Consider the following 22,083-nt stretch of genomic DNA (forward strand, 5'->3'; position numbering starts at 1 on the left):
ATAAACAGTAATGGAGATTTATTAGAAGCCTGTCTGTAAAGGTAGACTTTTATGCTTTATGAGAATTTATAAAGATAGTATTAATTGGCATAGGATCTTTCTAGAATAAAGTTGCCTCAAATTTTGCGTAACAGATTGTCTTTTTTTTTTTTTTCCAAACAGAGTCTTGCTCTGTTGTCCAGGGTGGAGTGCAGTGGCGCGATCTCGGCTCACTGTAACCTCCACCTCTCAGATTCATGCAGTTCTTTGCCTCAGCCTTCCGAGTAGCTGGGATTACAGACACCCACCACCACGCCCAGCTAATTTTTTGTATTTTTAGTAGAGACAGGGTTTCACCATCTTGGCCGGGCTGGTGTTGAACTCCTGACCTTGTGATCCATCCTTCGTGGCCTCCCAAAGTGCTGGTATTACAGATGTGAGCCATGGTGCCCGGCCGAGATTGTCTGTTTTATGTAACATTTTCCGATTTTATGAATGTAGTTCTATGAAAGGTATTTTTTTTTTTTTTTTCAGCTAAGACAGCGGAAGATGTGATTTATTTTATGGCTGTTACACTCGGCCACAAGTAAACACAGAAATAGTCCAGAATGTCACAGGTCCAGGGCAAAGGACCAACATGGGCAGTTTTGGTTATGAGCAAGGTAGGTCTCAGAGGTGATCGGCGATCAGATGGCGAAGAAGTTCTAGATCCATTGAGACAAGCTCTAGACAGTAGCATGCAGTCTCACAACTTGTCCCAGCATCCCCAGCGTCTGGCATTCCATGTTTCTGCTCCTGTGGCCTCCACGGTGCAACAAGCTCTAGCGGTTGATTTGGACCTCTGCTTCATCTTTCGTCTTTTGTGCTTCAGCCTGCGCATTCTTTTCTTCCTCCACTTGGCTCTCGTGGCTCAGGGGTCTCCAAAAAAAAATGGCGCTAAGGCTGAGAGGATGAAAAGTATTTCTTTAAGCAGAAATAAGTGAAATGTCATTAAGCAAAGTATATGTTATTGGTGACATTGAGGAGATCCTTTGTGTTACATTTCCACTTTTAAGGATCCTAACACTTAGGGAGGCAGAGGCAGGAGGATGGCTTGGGTCCAGGAGTTTGAGGCCTTCCTCGGCAATGTAGTGAGACCCCATTCTCAAAAAATAAAAAAATTAAAGGATTTGAGTTTTAGTTTGGTTTGTCTCAGCTCATAAGGAAAATGTTTTATGTGTCTTAAGGGAAAGTTATTTTTGTCAGCTTAAAGGTAGAAAATGAGTCAGAATCTGTGATATGTAAAAATGTTTAACCTGGCCGGGCGCGGTGGCTCAAGTCTGTAATCCCAGCGCTTTGGGAGGCCGAGGCGGGTGATTCACGAGGTCAAGAGATCGAGACCATCCTGGTCAACATGATGAAACCCCATCTCTACTAAAAATACAAAAAATTAGCTGGGCATGGTGGTGCGTGCCTGTAATCCCAGCTACTCGGGAGGCTGAGGCAGGAGAATTGCCTGAACCCAGGAGGCGGAGGTTGCCGTGAGCCGAGGTCGCGCCATTGCACTCCAGCCTGGGCAAGAAGAGTGAAACTCTGTCTCAAAAAAAAAAAAAAAAAAAAGTTTAGCCTTTTTTAAAGGTATTTTAAATACCCACAGATTATAGAATAATGGAGTTTCTTGACTTTTATTAATAGAATTAAATTAATTTTATTTTTTTTATTAGTGTCAGGGAAAAGTGGCATGTTTATTTAATCCTGTAGGCATTTCATACATTTTTGTGTTACCTTAACTAGATTCTGAGCCCTTTTACATTTTTATTTCAGTTTAGAATAGTGATATACTGTTGTTTAGATATGCATCTTAGGAAAGGCTGTGTTGAGACCCCACAACCTCTGTCATTACTAGTCTCTTGTTCATCTCTCCCTGTCTGCTGTCTTCTCTCCTTTCTTTCTCAGTTATACTCTTGGTTACTTTTAAGGGCAGGAGACGGGCAAGCATTCTGGAATTAGATCAGGACTCAGAATGCCATGATGATGGTATTCATTTGCTAGAAGCCAAAGACCCAGCGTCAGAGCCTTGACTTCAATGAGGTCAACATTAAACCTTGACAAATGGGTTAGTCAGATCCCCTGGGTGGCCGAGGCTAGTAGAGGCATCGGTCTAAGGGAAAGAGGGGTTAGTAAGCAGTCAACTACATAGCCTTTTTAAAGAGTTACTGTTCCTGCTTTAAAAAAAAAAAAAAAGGTTAAAACTTCCATGAGAACCAAGGGCTTTTTTTACATAGAACACATATTGAAAAATCAGAAAACAGTAGCTAAGCCAAAAGAAGAACCGTCCGGGGATGAGTTGCCTTCCTTGCCTCCACAATAGCAGCCAGACTGGACCTCTGGACGACGCAGTAAGAGTGACAGTCACACTTCCTAGATCAGGACCAAGGATAGGAGGCCACCAGGCTCAGCTTACAAGCCCTTAAGTAATCATCCATCAGGGAGCCAATAGCAAAAATGTCATTCTTGTCCACACGGGTCCCCACAGTCTTTAAGCGGATCTCATCGTCCTGCTGAATCACAATATCCTCATCCGTTGTCTTGTAACATGGTGGGTTGGAGTTAGGATCAAACTCCATCTCTGAAGGGATGGAATGTCGAGAGATGAAGCAAGACATAGGCCCAATTTCTGTGAAGAGTCCAACTTTGTTGACCTGAGTGACAATAGCATCCACCACTTCGCTTTTAAAGGGCCGGAAAACAATAGCCTTGTACTTAACTGGATAAAGGAGGAAGCCTCGGCCTGGCTGGATCACACCAGCACCGATATTGTCAATGGTGGTTATAGCGATTACAAAGCCATACTTCCCGGTGCAGGTCCCCTCCACCTCGGTGAAGAGCTTCTGCTTCACCGTGTTGAGCAAGTTGGGGCCGAAGTAGCGTGGGTACACCAGGATTTTGTGCTCTGGAGAGATATGGTAGAACACCTTCCCGGAGCGGTCTGGGAGGCTAAGTCCCCACCTCTGGCTGCCCCTGGGAATCCCCAATTTTATTAATTTAATAGAATTAAAAGCCCATTTGTGAATTTGGGATTCTCTGATTTGCTTGCAAAAAATGAAAACATAGGGAGATCATGGTGGCTCATGCTTATGATCCCAGCATGAGGGAGGCCAAGGTGGGTGGATCCTTGGAGGCCAGGAGTTTGAGATCAGCCTGGCCAACATGGTGAAACTTTGTCTCTACCAAAAAAAAAAAACCACACCACACAAATTAGCCAGGCATGGTGGTGTGTATCTGTAGTGCCAGCTACTTGAGAGGCTGAGGTGGGAAGATTGCTTGAGCCTAGGAGGTCGAGGCTGCTGTGAGCCATGATAATGCCACTGCACTCCAGTCTAGGCAACAGGGCGAGACACTGTCTCCAAGAAAAAGGAAAGAAAATGAAAACATATAGAAGTGAAGATTCTTTTTTTTTTTTTTGAGAGAGGGTCTTGCTCTGTTGCCCAGGCTCAGGCTGAAGTGCGGTGGTGCAACCATGGCTCACAGCAGCCTCAACCTCCCCGGCTCCAGCGGTCTTCCCACCTCAGGCTCCTGAGTATTTGGGATGACAGTAACATGCCACTGTGCCTGGCTAGTTTTTTGGTTTTTAGTAGAAACAAGGTCTAGCTATGTTTCCCAGGCTGTTCTTGCACTCCTAAGCTCAAACAATCCTCCTGCCTCGGCCTCTCAAAATGCTGAGATTACAGGCGTGAGCCACCATACCCAACTGAAGTGAAGATTAAATAAGGGGACATGAAAGTCCCTGTCAGAGGACAATATCAGTGATCTAGACAACCTTTCTGCTCTCTGTTACTATTTAATCCTGTCAAAAATGTGTCTGAGATCTTTGGTTCCTAGCCACCCAACCAGAAGATGGTGGGAGCACAGCCTGGATTAATGATTTTGTAGTTGGACTTGCCAGAGTTCCAGGTGTAACTTTTTAATAGTAGTGGTAGAACCTATCCAAGCTTCAGGTTACTCATCTTCAAATGGAACTATTATTTCATCCCTGCTAACATTGACTTAGAAATTAAATGACATAACACACAGGAAATGCTTACTGCTGTGCCTGTAAACTAACAGGTATTTTGTAAATGTTTGCTGTTGTCCTGCCCTTCCTCAACTTCCCCAGACCGTAAATGGTTTCACGTGCTGGACAGATCTTACTCATTTTTGTGCTGTGTAGATGTGCAGGACATACTGATTCCCCTACACCCAGGTGGGGACTTCATTGTCTCTACAAGTTATTTATCTTAAATCTCTAGGGAAATGAAAAATCACTCTCCTTTAACTAAAGGTTAATCACTAAGTATACAATTCAGCATCCTCTGGGTATTCAGGTAAGCCTGAATTTAAGTCCCAGGGATGAGCCAGATTCCTAGGATGGCTCTGAATTATCTTGGCCTCCTTGAATGCCTCTGGCTAAAAACCAAGCTAGGATTATTGATGGAATGTGGATTCTGCTGCATATGTCAATTGGTTTGGCTCTTTTTTATTATTTTTTGAGATGGAGTTTCGTTCTTGTTGCCCAGGCTGGAGTGCAATGTGTGATCTCAGCACAGTCCAACTTCTGCCTCCTGGGTTCAACCAGTTCTCTCACCTCAGCCTCCTGAGTAGCTGGGATTACAGGTGCCTGCCACCAGGCCCAGCAAATTTTTTTTTTTTTTTTTTTGTAGCGGTGGGATTTCACCATGTTGGCCAAGCTGGTCTTGAACTCCTGACCTTAGGTGATCCATCTGCCTTGGCCTCCTGAAGTGCTGGGATTACAGGCATGAGCCACCGTGCCCAGCCAATTTGGCTCTTTTTATCCGAAATTTTTGGTTCAAATGGAAATCTTTGCTCTGTAGTACTGAAATCCTCTGAAAGTAGAAGAAAAAAGTTATTCAAGAAAGACTATTTTTGCAGTGTAGGGAGAACTTGAGCTTTTGATATAAGCTTTTAAAGCTATAAAAGGAACTATGCTGTTTTACCCCCAAATTTGCCCACTTTTAACCTTCAGAAGAAACATTTTGGTCTCCTTTATGTTCTAGTTTCTGGATAGAAATCTTTTATTTGTTGGTTTTTTCCACCTGTTACCAACCACAGGTTCTTAGGCTCCTGTGTAATAGAAATTGACACAAGGCCAAGGAAGTTTCCCAGATCAGGTTGTATTAAAACTTACAGGCTGGGTGCAGTGGCTCACGCCTGTAGTCCCAGCACTTTGGGAAGCCAAAGTGGGTGCATCACCTGAGGTCTCGAGTTTGAGACCAGCCTGACCAACATGGTTAAACCCCATCTCTACCAAAAATACAAAAAATTAGCCGGGCGTGGTGGTGGTCGCCTGTAATCCCAGCTACTCAAGAGACTGAGGTAGGAGAATCACTTGAACCTGGTAGGGGCAGAGGTTACAGTGAGCCAAGAATGTGCCATTGCACTGCAGCCTGGGCAACAAGAGCAAAACCTCATCTCAAAAAAAGAAAAAAGACTTATGCCCAGAAAGGTTGGACCTAAGGGAGGGAGGGGTCTCCATCTGGCTCTCTGAGGGGAGTGCATGATTCACGAGGTAGGTGAGCACCACTACATGTGTGGGTGGAATGTGGGGTGTGCAGACACAGTAAGGAATCATGCTAACACATGATCAGAAAGTGGCAGATAAGCCCCTTCCTGGGTGATGATTTTGCATTATAATGAGACTAGAGATTAGGATTGGTCATTCTCCTTGAGCTCATGTGAGTGGTAGAGCTAACTTCTTTGAGTAAGATTTACGGCAGGGTGCTGCCTCTGGTTTCTTCATACAATACCTGCAAGGTCTGTCAGCAGGTATGGTGCCAGTTGGGGTGGTGCTGTAAGGTTTGGCAGTCATTGAGAATGTATGGAAAAACACGTTAGTGCAGTGGGGCCAAGCCGCTTTCTCTACTCTGTCTCACCTTCATTTCCCAAGATTACTCTTCTTTATCTGCCTCCTGGAGCCTTTTTTTTTTTTTTTTTTTTTTTTTTTTTTTTTTGAGGTGGAGTTTCGCTCTTGTTACCCAGGCTGGAGTGCAATGGCACGATCTCGGCTCACCGCAACCTCCGCCTCCTGGGTTCAGGCAATTCTCCTGCCTCAGCCTCCTTAGTAGCTGGGATTACAGGCATGCGCCACCATGCCCAGCTAATTTTTGTATTTTTAGTAGAGACGGGGTTTCATCATGTTGACCAGGATGGTCTCTATCTCTTGACCTCGTGATCCACCCGCCTCGGCCTCCCAAAGTGCTGGGATTACAGGCTTGAGCCACTGTGCCCAGCAAGTCAGGTTAACCAATAGTACAAAACTGTAGTACATTAACCAAATGAAAGAGGACTATGTTATGCAGTGGGCATGGGTATGTGGAGTCAGGGAGAGGGACAGGAGGAGAATTTGGTGGTAATTAATGAAGTGTTTAAACCGAGACTTACAGAGGTCCTGAGAGGCTCCATGAATGTCCTAAAATTGCCAAATGTTCTGGGAGGAGGGGCTATTATTTTATTCACATTCTCTAAGAGCCTGAAATCTCAAAAAGCCCAAGAAGTGCTATGCTGTGGTCACTGTCGTAGAGGCAGGCCTGGACTTTGGGGTGTTTGATTTAATACAGCCCATGCTTGCAAGAATGACAAGAGGTGACATCGTGCAGTGTTTAGGGCCCAGACCCTGAAAGTTGATTGCCTGGGTTTGTATCTGAGCTGTCAGTGTATCCTTCGTCAGGTCTCTTCCCAGTGCCTTAGGTTTTTCACATGCAAACTAAGGATAATAATAATACCTATCTCAAAGGGTTGTTAGCACTAAAACTAACTTGCCTGAAATTGGACTGACAAATGACAGAGGTACTGCTTTCAGGCTTCAACAGTACCTTTTTTTGTACCTTAGTACTTCAAAGATACGTAACTGTCTTGCTGCATTTAGAAAAGTTAGTAGCAAAATGGAATTAACCAGTAATAAGCATGAGAGACTGCTGATGAGCATAACTCACAAATCTAATGTGATTGGTACAAGGAAATCATTATGCCCTTAGTGGTGGAATTTTAGCCTCAGTTGTGTGCTTTGTGGACCTAAGCAGCAGTCAACTAACTGTTCAGATGTGGGTGGGGTTAGGGAAAGAAAAGAAAGAAAATTATGAAGCACGTGTAAAATGCTAGAAGTGTATCATTTCAAAATGTGTCCAAAGGTGAGATACAGTTGTGGATCTATATAATTTGAAGTGGGGGGAATGGACACCCCCCACCACCACTGCAATATTAGTAACATGAATTCTTTTTGTTTTTGTCATATTCCATCTTCATACTTTATTTTTTAAAGGATACATTGTTTATGAAAAGAGGACTGGCACTTATTGATACATCATTCCCAATCTCCTCTTGAGTTGTATTTCTGAAGTTTCAGCTCCATTTCCCTGTTTCTGACAGAAACATCTGGAAAGGTGGAGTCTTACTCACCCTCAGCAGATAGGCCTGGCAAGGAGCCGTGTCTCACGCCTGTAATCCCAGCACTTTAGGAGGCTGAGGCGGGCAGATCACGAGGTCAAGAGATCAAGACCATCCTGTCCAACATGATGAAACCCTATCTCTACTAAAAAACACAAAAATTAGCTGGACATGGTGGCACGTGCCTGTAGTCCCAGCTACTAGGGAAGCCGAGGCAGGAAAATCACTTGAACCCAGGAAGCGGAGGTTGCAGTGAGCCGAGATTGCACCACTGCACCCCAGCAAGACTTTGTCTCAAAAAAAAAAAAGATAGGCCCAAATATTTCTACTAAAGGTTATTTTTGTTTTGTTTTGTTTTTTTAAATTACTGTAGAAAGGATTTCCTACATTGCCTAATTTTGATAATGAATTTTGATTTTGCATTTTTTTGGCTTAACAAAGTGCTATTGTATTCTAAAGGTTTATCTCTCCCTCTTTCAATGATAACATTTTTTTGTTGCTTTCAGGGATTCAACTAGATACGGCTTCACAGTCTCTGGATGAAGAAATTTTATTAAAAGTTAAAACTGAAATTGAAGAAGAGCTAAAATCTCTGGACAAAGAAATTTCTGAAGGTTTGTTTGTTTTTATCTTCCTAGTTAATAAGCAGATGTGGTTTGGTGTTGGTTTAATTTGATTTTTACAGTGGAGTGTTCTCAACATTTAATAACTTACACCAATTTTTTATTGGTATACTTGATGAGGGTGAAAGTAGAAGGTAGCCTTTTTCCTTTTCTGGGGGATATGTGTATGGAAGTGCCCCAGCTATACCTAACAGGTAAGATGCAGCAGTTTCTGATGTTAAGTCCCGATACGTGATCATGTTAATGTTAAGGTTCTTTCCATTCACTGTGGTTTGATTTGTATTTGGTATTAACCTTTATAAGTAATAATGACATTAAAAGGGAAAAGGTAAGCATATGCTTCTTTTATTTTTGCATATATCTATGCTATAGATAACTAATTATATTGTACATTTAATTTTATAGCCATTTTTTTCGCTCTTAACATTACATCATAAACTTTAAAAATATTTACTAATTGCATGAAATTTTATTCACTGAATAAATGTTGTTACTCAGTCATTCCCTTATGATGATGATGATATTAATTATTTTTATTATTACTACTACTATTATTTCAGAGACAGGGTCTTGCTCTGTTGCCCAGGCTGGAGTGCAGTGAGCACTGGGATTATAGGTGGGAGCCACCATGCCTGGCCGGCCTGTTCCCTTATTATTGAGGGGAGCGTTTGGATTATTTTTTTCACTGGATGACTACTGCTACACAGCATTTGCGTGATTTCCTCCTTTGCCTTCCGTGGGTAATGCTGCATGAAACATCTTGCCCAATGATATACATATTTTTGCAGCTTTATTGAGATATATTTCACATACCATAAAATTCACCCATTTAAAAGGTCCGGTTCAGGCTGAGCACAGGGACTCATGCCTGTAACCCCAGCACTTTGGGAGGCCAAGGCAGAGTGATTGCTTGAGCCCTTGAGTTCAAAACCAGATTGGGCAACATGCAGAGACCATGCCACTATTTACTAAAAATAGTAATAATAAAAAAGTCCAGTCAAGTGGTTTTAGTGTAGTCACAGAATTTATCACCACAGTCTACATTCAGAACACTTCAAGTCCTACAGAAAGAGCCGCAGTACACATTGGCAGCCACTTTCCATTCCCACTAGCCCCAGGTCTCAACCCCACCCACACCAGTCAACTGCTCATCTCCATTCTGTTTTTATTGATCCGCCTATTCTGGAAATATACATGAATAGAATAGTTCACTATGTGGTCTTTTGTGACTGACATTTTTTACTTAGCATAATTTTTTTTTTTTTTTGAGACGGAGTTTCGCTCTTGTTACCCAGGCTGGAGTGCAATGGCGTGATCTCGGCTCACCGCAACCTCCATCTCCCGGGTTCAGGCAATTTTCCTGCCTCAGCCTCCTGAGTAGCTGGGATTACAGGCACGCGCCACCATGCCCAGCTAATTTTTTGTGTTTTTAGTAGAGACGGGGTTTCACCATGTTGACCAGGATGGTCTTGATCTGTTGACCTCGTGATCCACCCGCCTCGGCCTCCCAAAGTGCTGGGACAGGCGTGAGCCACCGCGCCCAGCTGCATAATTTTTTTTAAGACACTGCCTTGCTCTGTTGCCCAGGCTGACATTCAGTGGCGCGATTTTGGCTCACTGCCACCTCTTCCTTCCAGGATCAAGCAGTTCTCCTGCCTTAGCCTCCTAAATAGCTGGGATTACAGGTGTCCACCACCACGCCCAGCTAACTTTTTTATTTTCTTGAGACAGAGTCTCGCTCTGTTCCCCAGGCTGGAATGCAGTGTCGTGATCTCGGCTCACCACAGCCTCTACCTCCCCGGTTCAAGTGATTCTCCTGCCTCAAACTCTGGAGTAGCTGAGACTACAGGTGCGTGCCACCATGCCTGGCTAATTTTTTGTATTAAAAAATTTTGTGCTAAAAATACAAAAAAATTAGCTGGGCGTAGTGGCACATACTTGTAATCCCAACTACTTGGGAGGCTGAGGTAGGAGAATCGCTTGAACCTGGGAGGTGGAAATTGCAGTTAGCCGAGATTGTGCCATTGTAACAAGAGCAAGACTCTGGGCAACAAGAGCAAGACTCTGTCTCAAAAAAAAAGAAATACATACTTAACTCTAGTAAAATAACCCTTAGATTATGCAATAAATATTTTATGCAGGTGATGACTAAGTCTCTACAACTAGTTATGATTGCTTTTTCTGGGTTCAAGTTTTATCTTTATTTAACTAATTTGGTTTTTTTGGGGGGCAGGGAGACAGTCTCACTTTGTCACCCAGGTTAGAGTGTAATGTCATGATCAAGGCTCACTGAAATCTTGACCTCCTGGGCACAAGCAATTGTCCCACTCGAGTCCTGTGAGTAGCTGGGACTACAGGCATATGTGCCACCACACCCAGCTAATTGTTTTTTCATGTGATGGAGTTTTGCTCTTGTTGCCTAGGCTGGGGAGCAGTGACGAGATCTCGGCTCAGTGCAACCTCTGCCTCCCAAGTTCAAGCAATTCTCCTGCCTCAGCCTCCCGAGTAGCTAGGATGACAGGCGTGTATTACTACTCTCAGTTAATTTTGTGTTTTTAGTAGAGGCAGGTTTTCTCCATGTTGGTTAGACTGGTCTCGACCACCCAACCTCAGGTGATCCACCTGCCTCGGCCTCCGAAAGTGCTGGGATCCTGGGTGTGAGCCACTGTGCCTGCCTTAATTTTTGGTAATTTTAGTAGAGATGGGGTTTTGCCATGTTGCCCAGGTTGGTCTTGAATTCCTGGACTCAAGCCATCTGCTTACCTTGCCCTCCCAAAATGCTGGGAGTACAGGCATGCGTTACCATGCCTAGCTAATTTTTGTATTTTTAGTAGAGACGGTGTTTCACCTTGTTGACCAGGATGGTCTCGATGTCTTGACCTCGTGATCCAGCCGCCTCGGCCTCCCAAAGTGCTGGGATTACAGGCGCGAGCCACCGCGCCCGGCAACAAAATCTTAAAAACAAAATTGTAATAGAGGGATAACAGAGCCAGAAATTACCTGTTATTTATCATTTTTATACTTGTTTGTCATTAATCATAAACTAAATTGATAACCTATTATAACACGTTGGTTTGTTTTCTTTTCTCTTGAAACTAAGCTTTTTCGTTAAAACCTAAAGGAACCTCTAAATTTATGACCTATCAATGTTTATGTGCCAACAAAAATTAATGTCCGCAATGATTATCTAACTTGTAATGATTAGCTTGTTCCTAATAGTGGATGTCTTAATCCTCTAGGCTTTTATAGCACAACTTTTTTTAAAAAAATTAATTTATTTATTTATTTATTTGAGACGGAGTTTCGCTCTTGTTACCCAGGCTGGGGTACAATGGCGCAATCTCGGCTCACTGCAGCCTCTGCCTCCTGGGCTCAAGCAATTCTCCTGCCTCAGCCTCCGGAGTAGCTGGGACTACAGGTGCGCACCACCACACCCAATTAATTTTTGTATTTTTAGTAGAGACGGGTTTCACCATGTTGACCAGGATGGTCTCCATCTCTTGACCTCATGATCTGTCCGCCTCGGCCTCCCAAAGTGCTGGGATTACAGGCCTGAGCCACCACGCCTGGGCTTTTTTTTTTTGAGATGGAGTTTGCTGTTGTTGCCCAGGCTGTAGAACAATGGTGCGATCTAGGCTCACTGCAACCTCCACCTCCTAGTTCAAGTGATTCTCCTACCTCAGCCTCCCAAGTAGCTGAGATTACAGGCATGTTCCACCACGCCCAGCTATTTTTTTCTTATTTTTTAGCAGAGACAGGGTTTCTCCATGTTGGTCAGTCTGGTCTCGAACTCCTGACCTCAGGCGATCTGCCTGCCTAGGCTGCCGAAACTGCTGGGATTACAGGCATGAGCCAGTGCACCCAGCCAGCACAACTTCTGATGTTGGGGTTTTTTTTTTTTTTGAGTTGGAGTTTTGCTTTTGATCATACCAGGCTGGAGGTATGATCTTGGCTCACCTCAACCTCTGCCTCCCAGGTTCAGTTGATTCTCCTGCCTCAGCCTCCCGAGTAGCTGGGATTACAGGCATGTGCCACCAAGGCCAGCTAATTTTGTAGATATTGTTTATCATATTAGGTTTTTCTTTTGTCCTGTGTTCAGCCTTCACCAGCACGGGCTTTGACCGGCACACTTCTCCAGTGTTCAGCCCTGCCAATCCAGAAAGCTCAATGGAAGACTGCCTGGCCCATCTTGGAGAAAAAGTGTCCCAGGAACTGAAAGAGCCTCTCCATAAAGCATTACACATGCTCCTGAGCCAGTGAGTTATATTGCTGAGTGGGATGTGCTTCTCTGAGTAGTCTTCGGATCTCTCATGAGCGCTGGATTGGTTAAGGCTTTGTTTAGGTGAACAGTGACACTTCTTTTGTCCCTTTTCCTCACATTTTCTTAATTCGCTTTCTGAAAGCATCTGTGTTTCGAATGACAGTTTTGCTTTATAGGAGTGACTTAGCTATTCCAACATAGATTTGTTAATTTGTATTTGTATGTTGAGCTATTAGGTTTTAAGAAATGCTTTTACGAGTTGTAGATACAAGCTATTTCACTTCCCCTGACCACTTTTTACTGCCATTTCCTCTAGTGGCGACATGAATATAAAACCCATGGCTAGGGTTTTGTGCATTGTAATGTGGGATTAACATTATATCTGTATTTTAGAATTCTGCATTTAAAATTATATCACAGAAGTTGCTAAACTTTAGGGTTATGCATCTGTCCATGGAACTGCTTCTGCATTCCTACAGAAGGAACTTCTTTCAAGCTAAAGGCAAGAAGCTAGTAATAAGGAAAGTATTAAAATAGAACCAAGTCTTTTATTATAAATATTAAAAATCAGCCTGTAATCCCAGCACTTTGGGAGGCCAAGGCAGGTGGATCACCTGAGGTCAGGAGTTCGAGACCAGCCTGGCCAACATGGTGAAACCCCATCTCTACTAAAAATACAAAAATTAGTGGGGCATGGTGGCAGGTGCCTGTAATCCCAGCTACTTGGGAGGCTGAGGCAGTAGAATAGCTTGAACCAGTAGGTGGAGGTTGCAGTGAGCCGAGATCGTGCCACCGCACTCCAGCCTGGGCAACAGAGGGAGACTCCATGTCAAAAAAAAAAAAAAAATTTTTTTTTTTTTTTACTTTCATGTAAGCAAAGTATATATAGATTACTATTTGCTAGAAGAAAGAAATTTGGGTTTTAGGAGAATTTAATTTTTTTGCTGCATAATATTGTGAAATGAGCAAATGTAAAAATACTAATTACATTTAGACAGTAAAATGAAATCGTATTTGATAATCTCAGTACTTTGGGAGGTTCAGGTGGGAGGATTGCTTGAGGCTGGGAATTAAAGCCCAGCCTAAGCAACATAGCCAGACCCTGTCACTACAAAAAATTTGTAAACAATTAGCCAGATGTGGTGGCATGTTCCTGTAGTCGCAGCTACTTGGGAGCTTGGGGTGGGAGGATCACTTGAGCCCAGTAGTTTGAGGCTGCAGTGGGCTATTATCACACCACTGTATCCTGCATCTTGGGCAACACAGCAACACCTTGTCTGTAAAACAAACATTTAAAAAATAGTATTTGGATTTTCTTAATACATAGTAAAATTTAAATATAAATGTGGAGAGAAGTATATGGGTATTGGGGAATGAAACTTTATACAGGAAATTTGGATTTACAGCAGTGGTTTTCAAAAAGGGTTCTGTGGAGCCTTAGGCATTGACAGGTGTTACAGGGGTCCTGAAGACGTGATGGGTAGAGCGAGTGGATTGAGCTCATTAGGGCCTCTCCACTCTGCTCTAAAAAATTTATTTATTTATTTTAAATTTTGTGTAGAGACAGGGTCTCACTGTGTTGCCCAAACTAGTCATAACTCCTGGCCTCAAGCAACTCTTCCACCTCAGCCTCCCCAAAGTGCTGAGATTCCAGGTGTGAGCCATTGTACCTAGCCTTATCTATCTGTCCATCCACCCACCCACCCACCCACCCACTCTTCTTAAACCAAAGCACGTGTACTTTCATATATTTTATCATCTGAGGTTACATGTAAGACTTGAAGAAAGAAATGTGCTGCTTCACTCCTCTCCCCACAAAAATGTAAACGTTATCGTGACTGGGAGTAAAGTAACGAAGTGAATGGTGTAGACAAAAGAATCTTTTCCCAAATTTCATACAGACTTTGGGTTGGAGCAAACCATTTCACCCTTAACATTTCAGTTCTCCATGTGTTAATTTTAACTTTATGGTATAGTGTAAGCTCTTCAAAAAACAGTGTTATATAACTTTTAAAAGTATTGTTTCTAAAGTCCTTTTTATAATCTGTAGGAAAAATTGATCTCACTGCAAAATCTGTTTAAAGGAGGATTGTCTTAGATGAATGTTTATTTTTTTCCCAAATCTTGATAGAATTATTTTTGAAACTGGTTATGTATCAAAGTTAGGTCTCTTTCTTTTTTCAGAAATCTAGTTTTAGAAGTTTTAAGCTCTGTTACTACTACCTGAAAATAACTAATGGATGATAAACTATATAAACTAGAAGTATTACAAAGGTTGAAGGAATATCGTAAGGTAGAAAATACCACTGATTCCTTCAAAAGGTTTTGTTAGTGTAGGAAGTTAATGCCGAACCCTTCTTAAAAAAGAACCACAGGCTGGGCGCGGTGGCTCACGCCTGTAATCCCAGCACTTTGGGAGACCGAGACAGGCAGAACGCGAGGTCAGGAGTTTGAGACCAGCCTGACAAACATGATGAAACCCCGTCTTTACTACAAATACAAAAATTAGCTGGGCGTGGTGGTGTGCGTCTGTAATCCTAGCTACTCAGGAGGCTGAGGCAGAGAATTGCTTGAACTTGGGAGGCGGGGGTTGCAGTGAGCCGAGATTGTGCCACTGCACTCCAGCCTGGGTGACAGAGCGAGACTCCATCTCAAAAATAAAGAACAACAGCTGTTTCAAAAAGGTATCCTGCCCACTCTTTTCTTCCCCGCTCTATTCTAATAGCTCACTAGGTAGGACTGGCTATTTAGCTACTTTTCTCTGTATTAGATTTTCTTTGAATGTTTTAAACTGCTGCATTTTTCATGCATACGTGTCTGTGTATGTAATGTTTCAAATCGCGTTTCATTCAGAATGATGCTAAAATCCTTTAGCCTATTAGGCAAACAACCAGTAAGGACTACTGTGACCCCCAGCAGCACCAAACAGTTCAGGAAAGGAAGTAAAGGGACTGATATATGCAAGTAAAGCTTCAGGGAGAATATAGGTAGGAAGACTGTGTATATCTGCTGAAGTTCAAGTTTTACATGAATCTGCTACGTAGCCCAAGGCATCTAAAAAGTACTAGGCTCACTTTAATGGGAAGGTGAGATTAGGAAGACGGTGTGTGCTGTATACATTTCGTCATGATAGAGGCCATCTCTGCTGTCTCATTTCCTTTCAGCATCACTGTAGCATTGATTTGTTGCAGGTAAAAGAATGATACCTGTATCTTCGGGATTCTTTTCTGAGATATCTAGACCAGTGCTATTCAGTGGAAGTCACACATAATGGAATTAAAAACTAGCAGTCATGTAAAAAAGTAAAGTAAAATTTTAATATTTCATTTAGCTCAATGCATCTAAAATATTTCATCATGTATTCAGTACAGAAAATTACTGAGAGATTTTGCGTTGTTTTTTCTTACTCTTTGAAATCTAGTGTGTATATTATATACTTTCAGCACACTAGCCACATTTCTAATGCCTGCTAGCCACACGTGACATCTAGACACTGTCATGGCATGTGTCAGAACCCTAACTTGAAGTGGGAGTAGTGCAGCAGCCAGTGATACCAGCTCTAACAGCGTGAATTCCTGCCTTGCTGCTTTCCAACTGTGTGGGTTTGGGATCATTTCTTACCTTTTCTGAGCTTTGGTTTCCCAGTGTGTGATGTGATGATATGTAATATAAAATATGAATATATAAAATGCTAAAACCTAACATAATAGGCTACCATTAAGTGGTAGCTATTATCAGTCTTAAATTTTTTTTTTGAGGCAGAGTCTCGCCCTGTCACCCAGACTGTAGGACAGTGGCGCAGTCTCGACTCACTGCAGCCTCTGCCTCCTGGGTTCAAACAATTCTCTGCCTCAGCCTCCTGAGTAGCTGGGGTTACAGTCACCCGTCACCATGCCTGGCTAATTTTTGTATTTTTAATAGAGACAGGTTTCATCATTTTGGCCAGGCTGGTCTTTCTGAACTCCTGACCTTGTGATCTACTCGCCTTCGCCTCCCAAAGTGCTGGGATTACAGGCATGAGCCACTGCACCTGGCCAATCTTAAATATTCTTAAACTTAAAGAGATCATAGGCCACAGTGGTCAGAGCAGAAAAATGCCTTTGCGGTGAGATTTTAAAACCCTACAAAATTAAGACTCTCTCCCTTCCTCCCTCCCTCCCTTCCTTCCTTTCTTCCTTCTGCGCCCCACTTCCCTTTCCTTCCCTTTCCCTTCCCCTTCCCCTTTCCTTCCTTTACTTTTCCTCTCTTCTCTTCCTTTCCTTCCTTTCCTCCTTTCCTTCCTCCCTCCCTTGCTTCCCTTCCTTTCCTTTCTTTCCTTCCTTCTTTCCCTTTTTCCCTTCCTTTCCTCCTTTCCCTCCTTTCCTTCCTTTCCTTCATGTCTTTCTTTCTTTCTTGAGTTTTGCTCTTATTGCCCAGGCTGGATGGAGTGCAATGGTGCAGTGTTGGCTCGCTGCAACCTCCACCTCCCAGCTTCAAGCCATTGCCTCAGCTTCTGGAGTAGCTGGGGTTACAGGTGTGAGCCATCACGCCCAGCTAATTTTTGTATTTTTAGTAGAGATGGGGTTTCACCATGTTGTCCAGGCTGGTCTCAAACTCCTGACCTCAAGTGATCTGCTGCCTTGGCCTCTCAAAGTGCTGGGATTACAGGCGTCAGCCACTGTGCCTGACACATTCTTTCTTACATGTTTGTTAATATTTTGTCCAAAAGGAGGGAAGGTAAATTTTTAATCTATTAATTTTTAATTCCTAGTTTTAATTTTTAATCTATTATCTGAGCAATTGATGCCTTCATGGGTTACTTGACACCAAGTCTTTTGTTTTTAAATTTTATGCATGAAACCAGTACTTAAAGTACTTGAAGTCACTCAGCAAATGAGTGTTATCTTCAGTGATTCGAGGTTTTGGTATTACTAAGACTTACGTACAAATAATCAGACAGGCTTGTCTCTCTACCCTTGTATCATCATAACACTCCTATTTTTAGTTAAAAATAGGACTCCAGCTGGGGGTGGTGGCACAGGCCTGTAATCCCAGCTAGCACTGAGGCTAAGGTGGAAGGATCACTTGGGCCCAAGGAATTTGAGACCAGCCTGGGGAATATGGGAGACTCCATTTTTGAGACGGAGTCTCGCTCTGTCACCAGGCTGGAGCACAGTGGTACCATCTTGGCTCACTGCAGTCTCCGCCTCCTGGGTTCAAGTGATTCTCCTGCCTCAGCCTCCTCAGTAGCTGGGACTACAGGTGTGTATCACTACACCCAGCCAATTTTTTTGTGTTTTAGTAGAGACTGGATTTCATCATGTTGGCCAGGATGGTGTTAATCTCCTGACCTCATGATCTGCCTATCTCGGCCTCTCCAAGTGCTGGGATTTTGTGCCCAGCCAAAAAAAATTTTTTTAGTTACAAAATTTAAAAGAGGATATCACAATTTATTGCAATATTTATTTTAGCTCTTAGCTCCTCAATATGAGAAGACTTCCAATGACATGTCCCTTTAGTTTTAAAATATTTTGGGTTTTTTGCCTTTAAAAAACATTAACATTCTGGTTTTCATTGTACTAATGAGATTATTTTTAGTTATTTGATCCTGTATTAATAATTCAGGTATTTCTTTGCAACATAAAAATTCTATCACATAAGTTCTAAGCAGTTACAAAAAATTATTAGAATATACATTTATTTTATTAACTATTTCCAAGGCAGGCATCACAGCTAATAGAATGCTTGCAAAAGTGCATACCATTGTGAAAAGCCGCATCTTGTGCAAAACAGTATGTTGAATAATCCTTGTCACTTTAGCAAAAAGTTCAACAGAGCAGTGACTGTATATTTATTCATCTGGAAATTTAGAATTTTCCTTCTTTGTGACACAGACTTTTAAAAAAATCTCTACAGGCCAGTGACATATCAGGCATTTCGGGAATGTACACTGGAGACCGCAGTTCATGCCAGCGGCTGGAATAAGGTATCAACACAATGATCTTTTCTCTTAAAGGGTTTTACTGTATCATTTACTGTGTTAATGATAAGATGTAGGAGGAATTGCTAGTGTCATGTAGCAGAAAACAGTTAGAGCTCGCTCTTTAATGCATAAATCTATGTTAAATGGATCTTTTTGGTTAAACTAGTTTTTTAAATTAACACTGCAAGGTTCTACTTGACTCAAAATTATGGGTTCTATAGGATGGCCCCATCCTTTCTGTCCTGAATTTCCCATCACTTCTTCATTTCTCTGTGTTAGACATGACGTTTATCTCCAGATGGTTCTATCTTTATTAACATGTGAGTGTGTCTTGGGGGAAAAGAATAAAGACTTCACTTGGGTGGTAGCCTCTTCCTGTTCTCTTAGATGAATAACACCATTTGTGTTTTATAACTCACACAGTCTCATGTCACATCCCATTCTGAGCATCCCAACCATCCTTTGCAGAGACAGAATGGATTTTATTAGGTCTTGTTTATTATTTAGCTAGTTAGGTAGGTAATCAGAAAGAAAAGTTAAATGCCTTGCCTCGAATCCCTTGACTAGTAAATATTGGAACTAACACTAGAGCTAAGATCTGATTCTGGGCTCTGTTTTTTTTCACTGTAATATTACTTATCTACTGTCTTAGACTGTATTATCTCCTCAGCACCTTGAGAAGGCAGGGTGTGAGGGAATGCAGCACAGGGTGGCTCAGTGCAATATGAGAAAGAAGGGCATCCCTGAGGGATACAGTGCCGGAGATGAGAAAATTCAGGACAGTTACTTCTACAGACACCTACCTCTGCTCAGAATTGTCTGTCTTACAAGTCAGACCATGTGCCCTCTACCTGATTGCTGGGTATTAGTATGTAATCAAACTTGTCTTAGCTTTGCCATGGACTGGATGTACGTCTGTGCTAGTTCCTTTTTAAAAAAAAATTTCAACTTTTATTTTAGATTCAGGGGACGTGTACTTCCAGTTTTGTCACATGAAGCTCTCTGACTCTCAGTTTTCTCATCTGTGAAATGGGAAACAGTTATAGTAGCCTCATAGGTTTTATTAGAATTAGATAATACGTGTTCAGTGCTTATTAGCATGTTATCTGCACTATAGCAAAGCTCAGTAAACAGCAGCTGTTACATCAGCTTCAACACATGGGACCTCATTCCCAAATAGTCACTATTTGTAATAGAGTCTTCGTGTGTTACCTGTTGGTATATAATTTGTTAAGGTATCTATTTGCCTCATTTTTTTTTTTTTTTTAATAAGAGAAAACATCTCTCATTTTGACATATGAAATAGATTTTTCTTTTTGAGCTAAAGTCTAGCTCTGTTGCCCAGACTGGAGTGCAGTGGCGAGATCTTGGCTCACTGCAACCTCTGCCTCCCAGGTTCAAGCGATTCTCCAGCTTTAGCCTCCCAAGTAGCTGGGATTACAGGTGCCTGCCACCACACCCAGCTAATTTTTGTATTTTTAGTAGAGGCAGGGTTTCACTATGTTGGCTAGGCTGGTCTGTAACTCTCCTGACTTCGAGATCTGTCCACCTCGTCTTCCCAGAGTGCTGGGATTACAAGCGTGAGCCACCGTGTATGGCCTTTTTTTTTTTTTCTTTAAAAGACAGAATCTCACTCTGTTGCCCAGGGTGGAGTGCAGTGGCACGATCTTGACGCACTGCAGCCTCTGCCTCGTTGCCCAGGGTGGAGTGCAGTGGCACGATCTTGACGCACTGCAGCCTCTGCCTCCTGGGTTCAAATGATTCTCCTGTCTCAGCCTCCTGAGTAGCTGGGATTACAGACGCCCACCACTATGCCTGGCTACTTTTTGTACTTTTAGTAGAGACAGGGTTTTGCCAAGTTGGCCAGGCTGGTTGCGAATTCCTGACCTCAGGTGATCCTCCCACCTCAGCCTCCCAAAGTGCTGGAATAGATTTATAAAGGGCAGTAGCTCACACCTGTAATTCCAGCACTTTGGAAGGGCAGAGGATCACTTGAGCCCAGGAGTTCGAGACCAGCCTGGGCAACATAGCAAGACCCTGTCTCTAAAAAAAAAGCCAGGCAGGGTGCACCTGTATTCCCAGCTGCTCAGGAGGCTGAGGTGGGAGGATGGTTTGAGCCTGGGAGGTAGAGGTTGCAGTGAGCCGAGATCACACCACTGTATTCCATCCAGCCTTGGCAACAGAGCCAGACTCTGTCTCAGAAAAAAAAAAAAAGAAAAGCCCATACCTATTAGTAGTCACTCCACCTATTAGTAGTTACTTCCCATTTCCTTTCCTGCTCCTCCCAGCCCCCGGCAACAATGACTCGACTTTCTGTCTTGATGAATTTGTCTATTCTGGACATTTCAAATAAAGGAGTAATATAATATGTGACTCAAGTCTCTTTTAATACGTAGACTTATCCTCCCTCTTTTATTCCTCTCTCTCATTTAGTTAGAAGTTATTTTTTCAGGCTGGGCGCGGTGGCTCAAGCCTGTAATCCCAACACTTTGGGAGGCCGAGGCGGGTGGATCACGAGGTCAACAGATCGAGACCATCCTGGTCAACATGGTGAAACCCCGTCTCTACTAAAAATTACAAAAAATTAGCTGGGCACGGTGGCGTGTGCCTGTAATCCCAGCTACTCAGGAGGCTGAGGCAGGAGAATTGCCTGAACCCAGGAGGCGGAGGTTGCGGTGAGCCGAGATTGCGCCATTGCACTCCAGCCTGGGTAACAAGAGCGAAACTCCGTCTCAAAAAAAAAAAAAAAAAAAAAAAGAAGTTATTTTTTCTGTAAACTTCTCTGCTTTCTGGATTTTATTGACTATGTCACTGAGATGTCACTTAACATGTTCTTCTGTGTCTGTGTTTCCTTCCTGATCAGATTCAGTTCAATCTTTTTGGCAAGAATACCTCATGGGTGGTTTTATCTGTTTCCTATTGCATGCATCATACTAGGTGACAAATAATATCTATTTTTCTCCTACATTTTATTTTGAAGCACATAAATCAAAGACAAACCTCATCAATGACTTCGATACAGATAAAATTTGTAGAATATAATTTTTATTAGAACAGTTAAGTCATAGAAGGGTTAACTAGTAGATTGGTAGAACAAAGTATGTTACTATTATCATAAATATCCAGTATAATGAGAGGGACTCTTAGAACTGTAAATTAGTATGCCTCATTTCTATACCAAGAAGCTCATGTGTTCTTTAATAAAAGGATGATGTTACTCAATTTAAGCAGGTGTAGCCTGTTAGACAAAGAGAACACGTAGTGCATGCTGAGACGTCAGGGGGTTAAATAACTGTGGATAAAGGTGAGCCCGTGGAGGTCATCTGTTTTGATGGTCAAAAATACTTTAGCATTTCATTGCAAAACCAATTGAAGAAAAAACAATATATATGATGTGGGGATTACTGTTAACCAGTAAGGAAATGACTTTTGAGAAAGAATCAAAGATAAGACTATTTGCTGACTTTTTAGACCTAGACATGTGAATTGTGGAATATTTTAGGAGTGGATGCCTGGGGATCTAGTTTTGTTTTAACATTAAAAAAATAATATGGGAGGGGAGTACAAAATAATGAGTTGTGCAGATGATGTAAAATTGTTGTGGATAGTAAAATGTCAGGTTGATGGAGGTCAGTTGTAGAATTAACTCATGGAGCTTTGCGTGTAGGATTATGGGTAAATCCTCTTAGGGTTTAGCTGCTTAAAGGCAATCTAAATGGTACAGTGGCCTTGGGCGTCATCATACAGGTCTCTGAAGATAGCATGCCAAATAGGTAAGCCTGGCATATAGTAGCAATTTAGTGACTGTATGCAGCCTGAAGGGGAAAAATGAATCATCT

At 42.4% G+C, this 22,083-nt stretch overlaps 1 protein-coding gene and 1 pseudogene across 38 annotated transcripts in view; one reads left to right on the plus strand and one right to left on the minus strand.

Annotated features, from left to right (window-relative positions):
• The window catches only part of BCL2L13 (BCL2 like 13), a 90,552-nt gene that overhangs the window by 38,767 nt on the left and 29,702 nt on the right, over positions 1-22,083 (plus strand). For 9 of the 38 annotated variants that reach the window (XM_078342901.1, XM_078342945.1, XM_078342923.1 and 6 more), the window contains 2 exons: positions 7,905-8,012; positions 12,121-12,277. Coding sequence is in view for 17 of the 38 variants with exons in the window: in XM_009006433.5 (XP_009004681.2) it covers positions 7,905-8,012; positions 12,121-12,277 (265 nt within the window). In the remaining 21 variants the exon portion in view is untranslated. Of the gene's footprint in view, positions 1-513; positions 642-7,904; positions 8,013-12,120; positions 12,364-18,155; positions 18,248-22,083 lie in introns of all 38 variants that reach the window. The other 29 variants (XM_078342787.1, XM_078342823.1, XM_078342803.1 and 26 more) reach the window with 10 other exon arrangements.
• Positions 2,315-5,824, minus strand: LOC108593797 (DNA-directed RNA polymerase II subunit RPB7 pseudogene; annotated as a pseudogene).

The sequence above is a fragment of the Callithrix jacchus genome, chromosome 1 (assembly GCF_049354715.1).
Source record: "Callithrix jacchus isolate 240 chromosome 1, calJac240_pri, whole genome shotgun sequence".
Classification (NCBI taxonomy): Eukaryota; Metazoa; Chordata; class Mammalia; order Primates; family Cebidae; genus Callithrix; species Callithrix jacchus.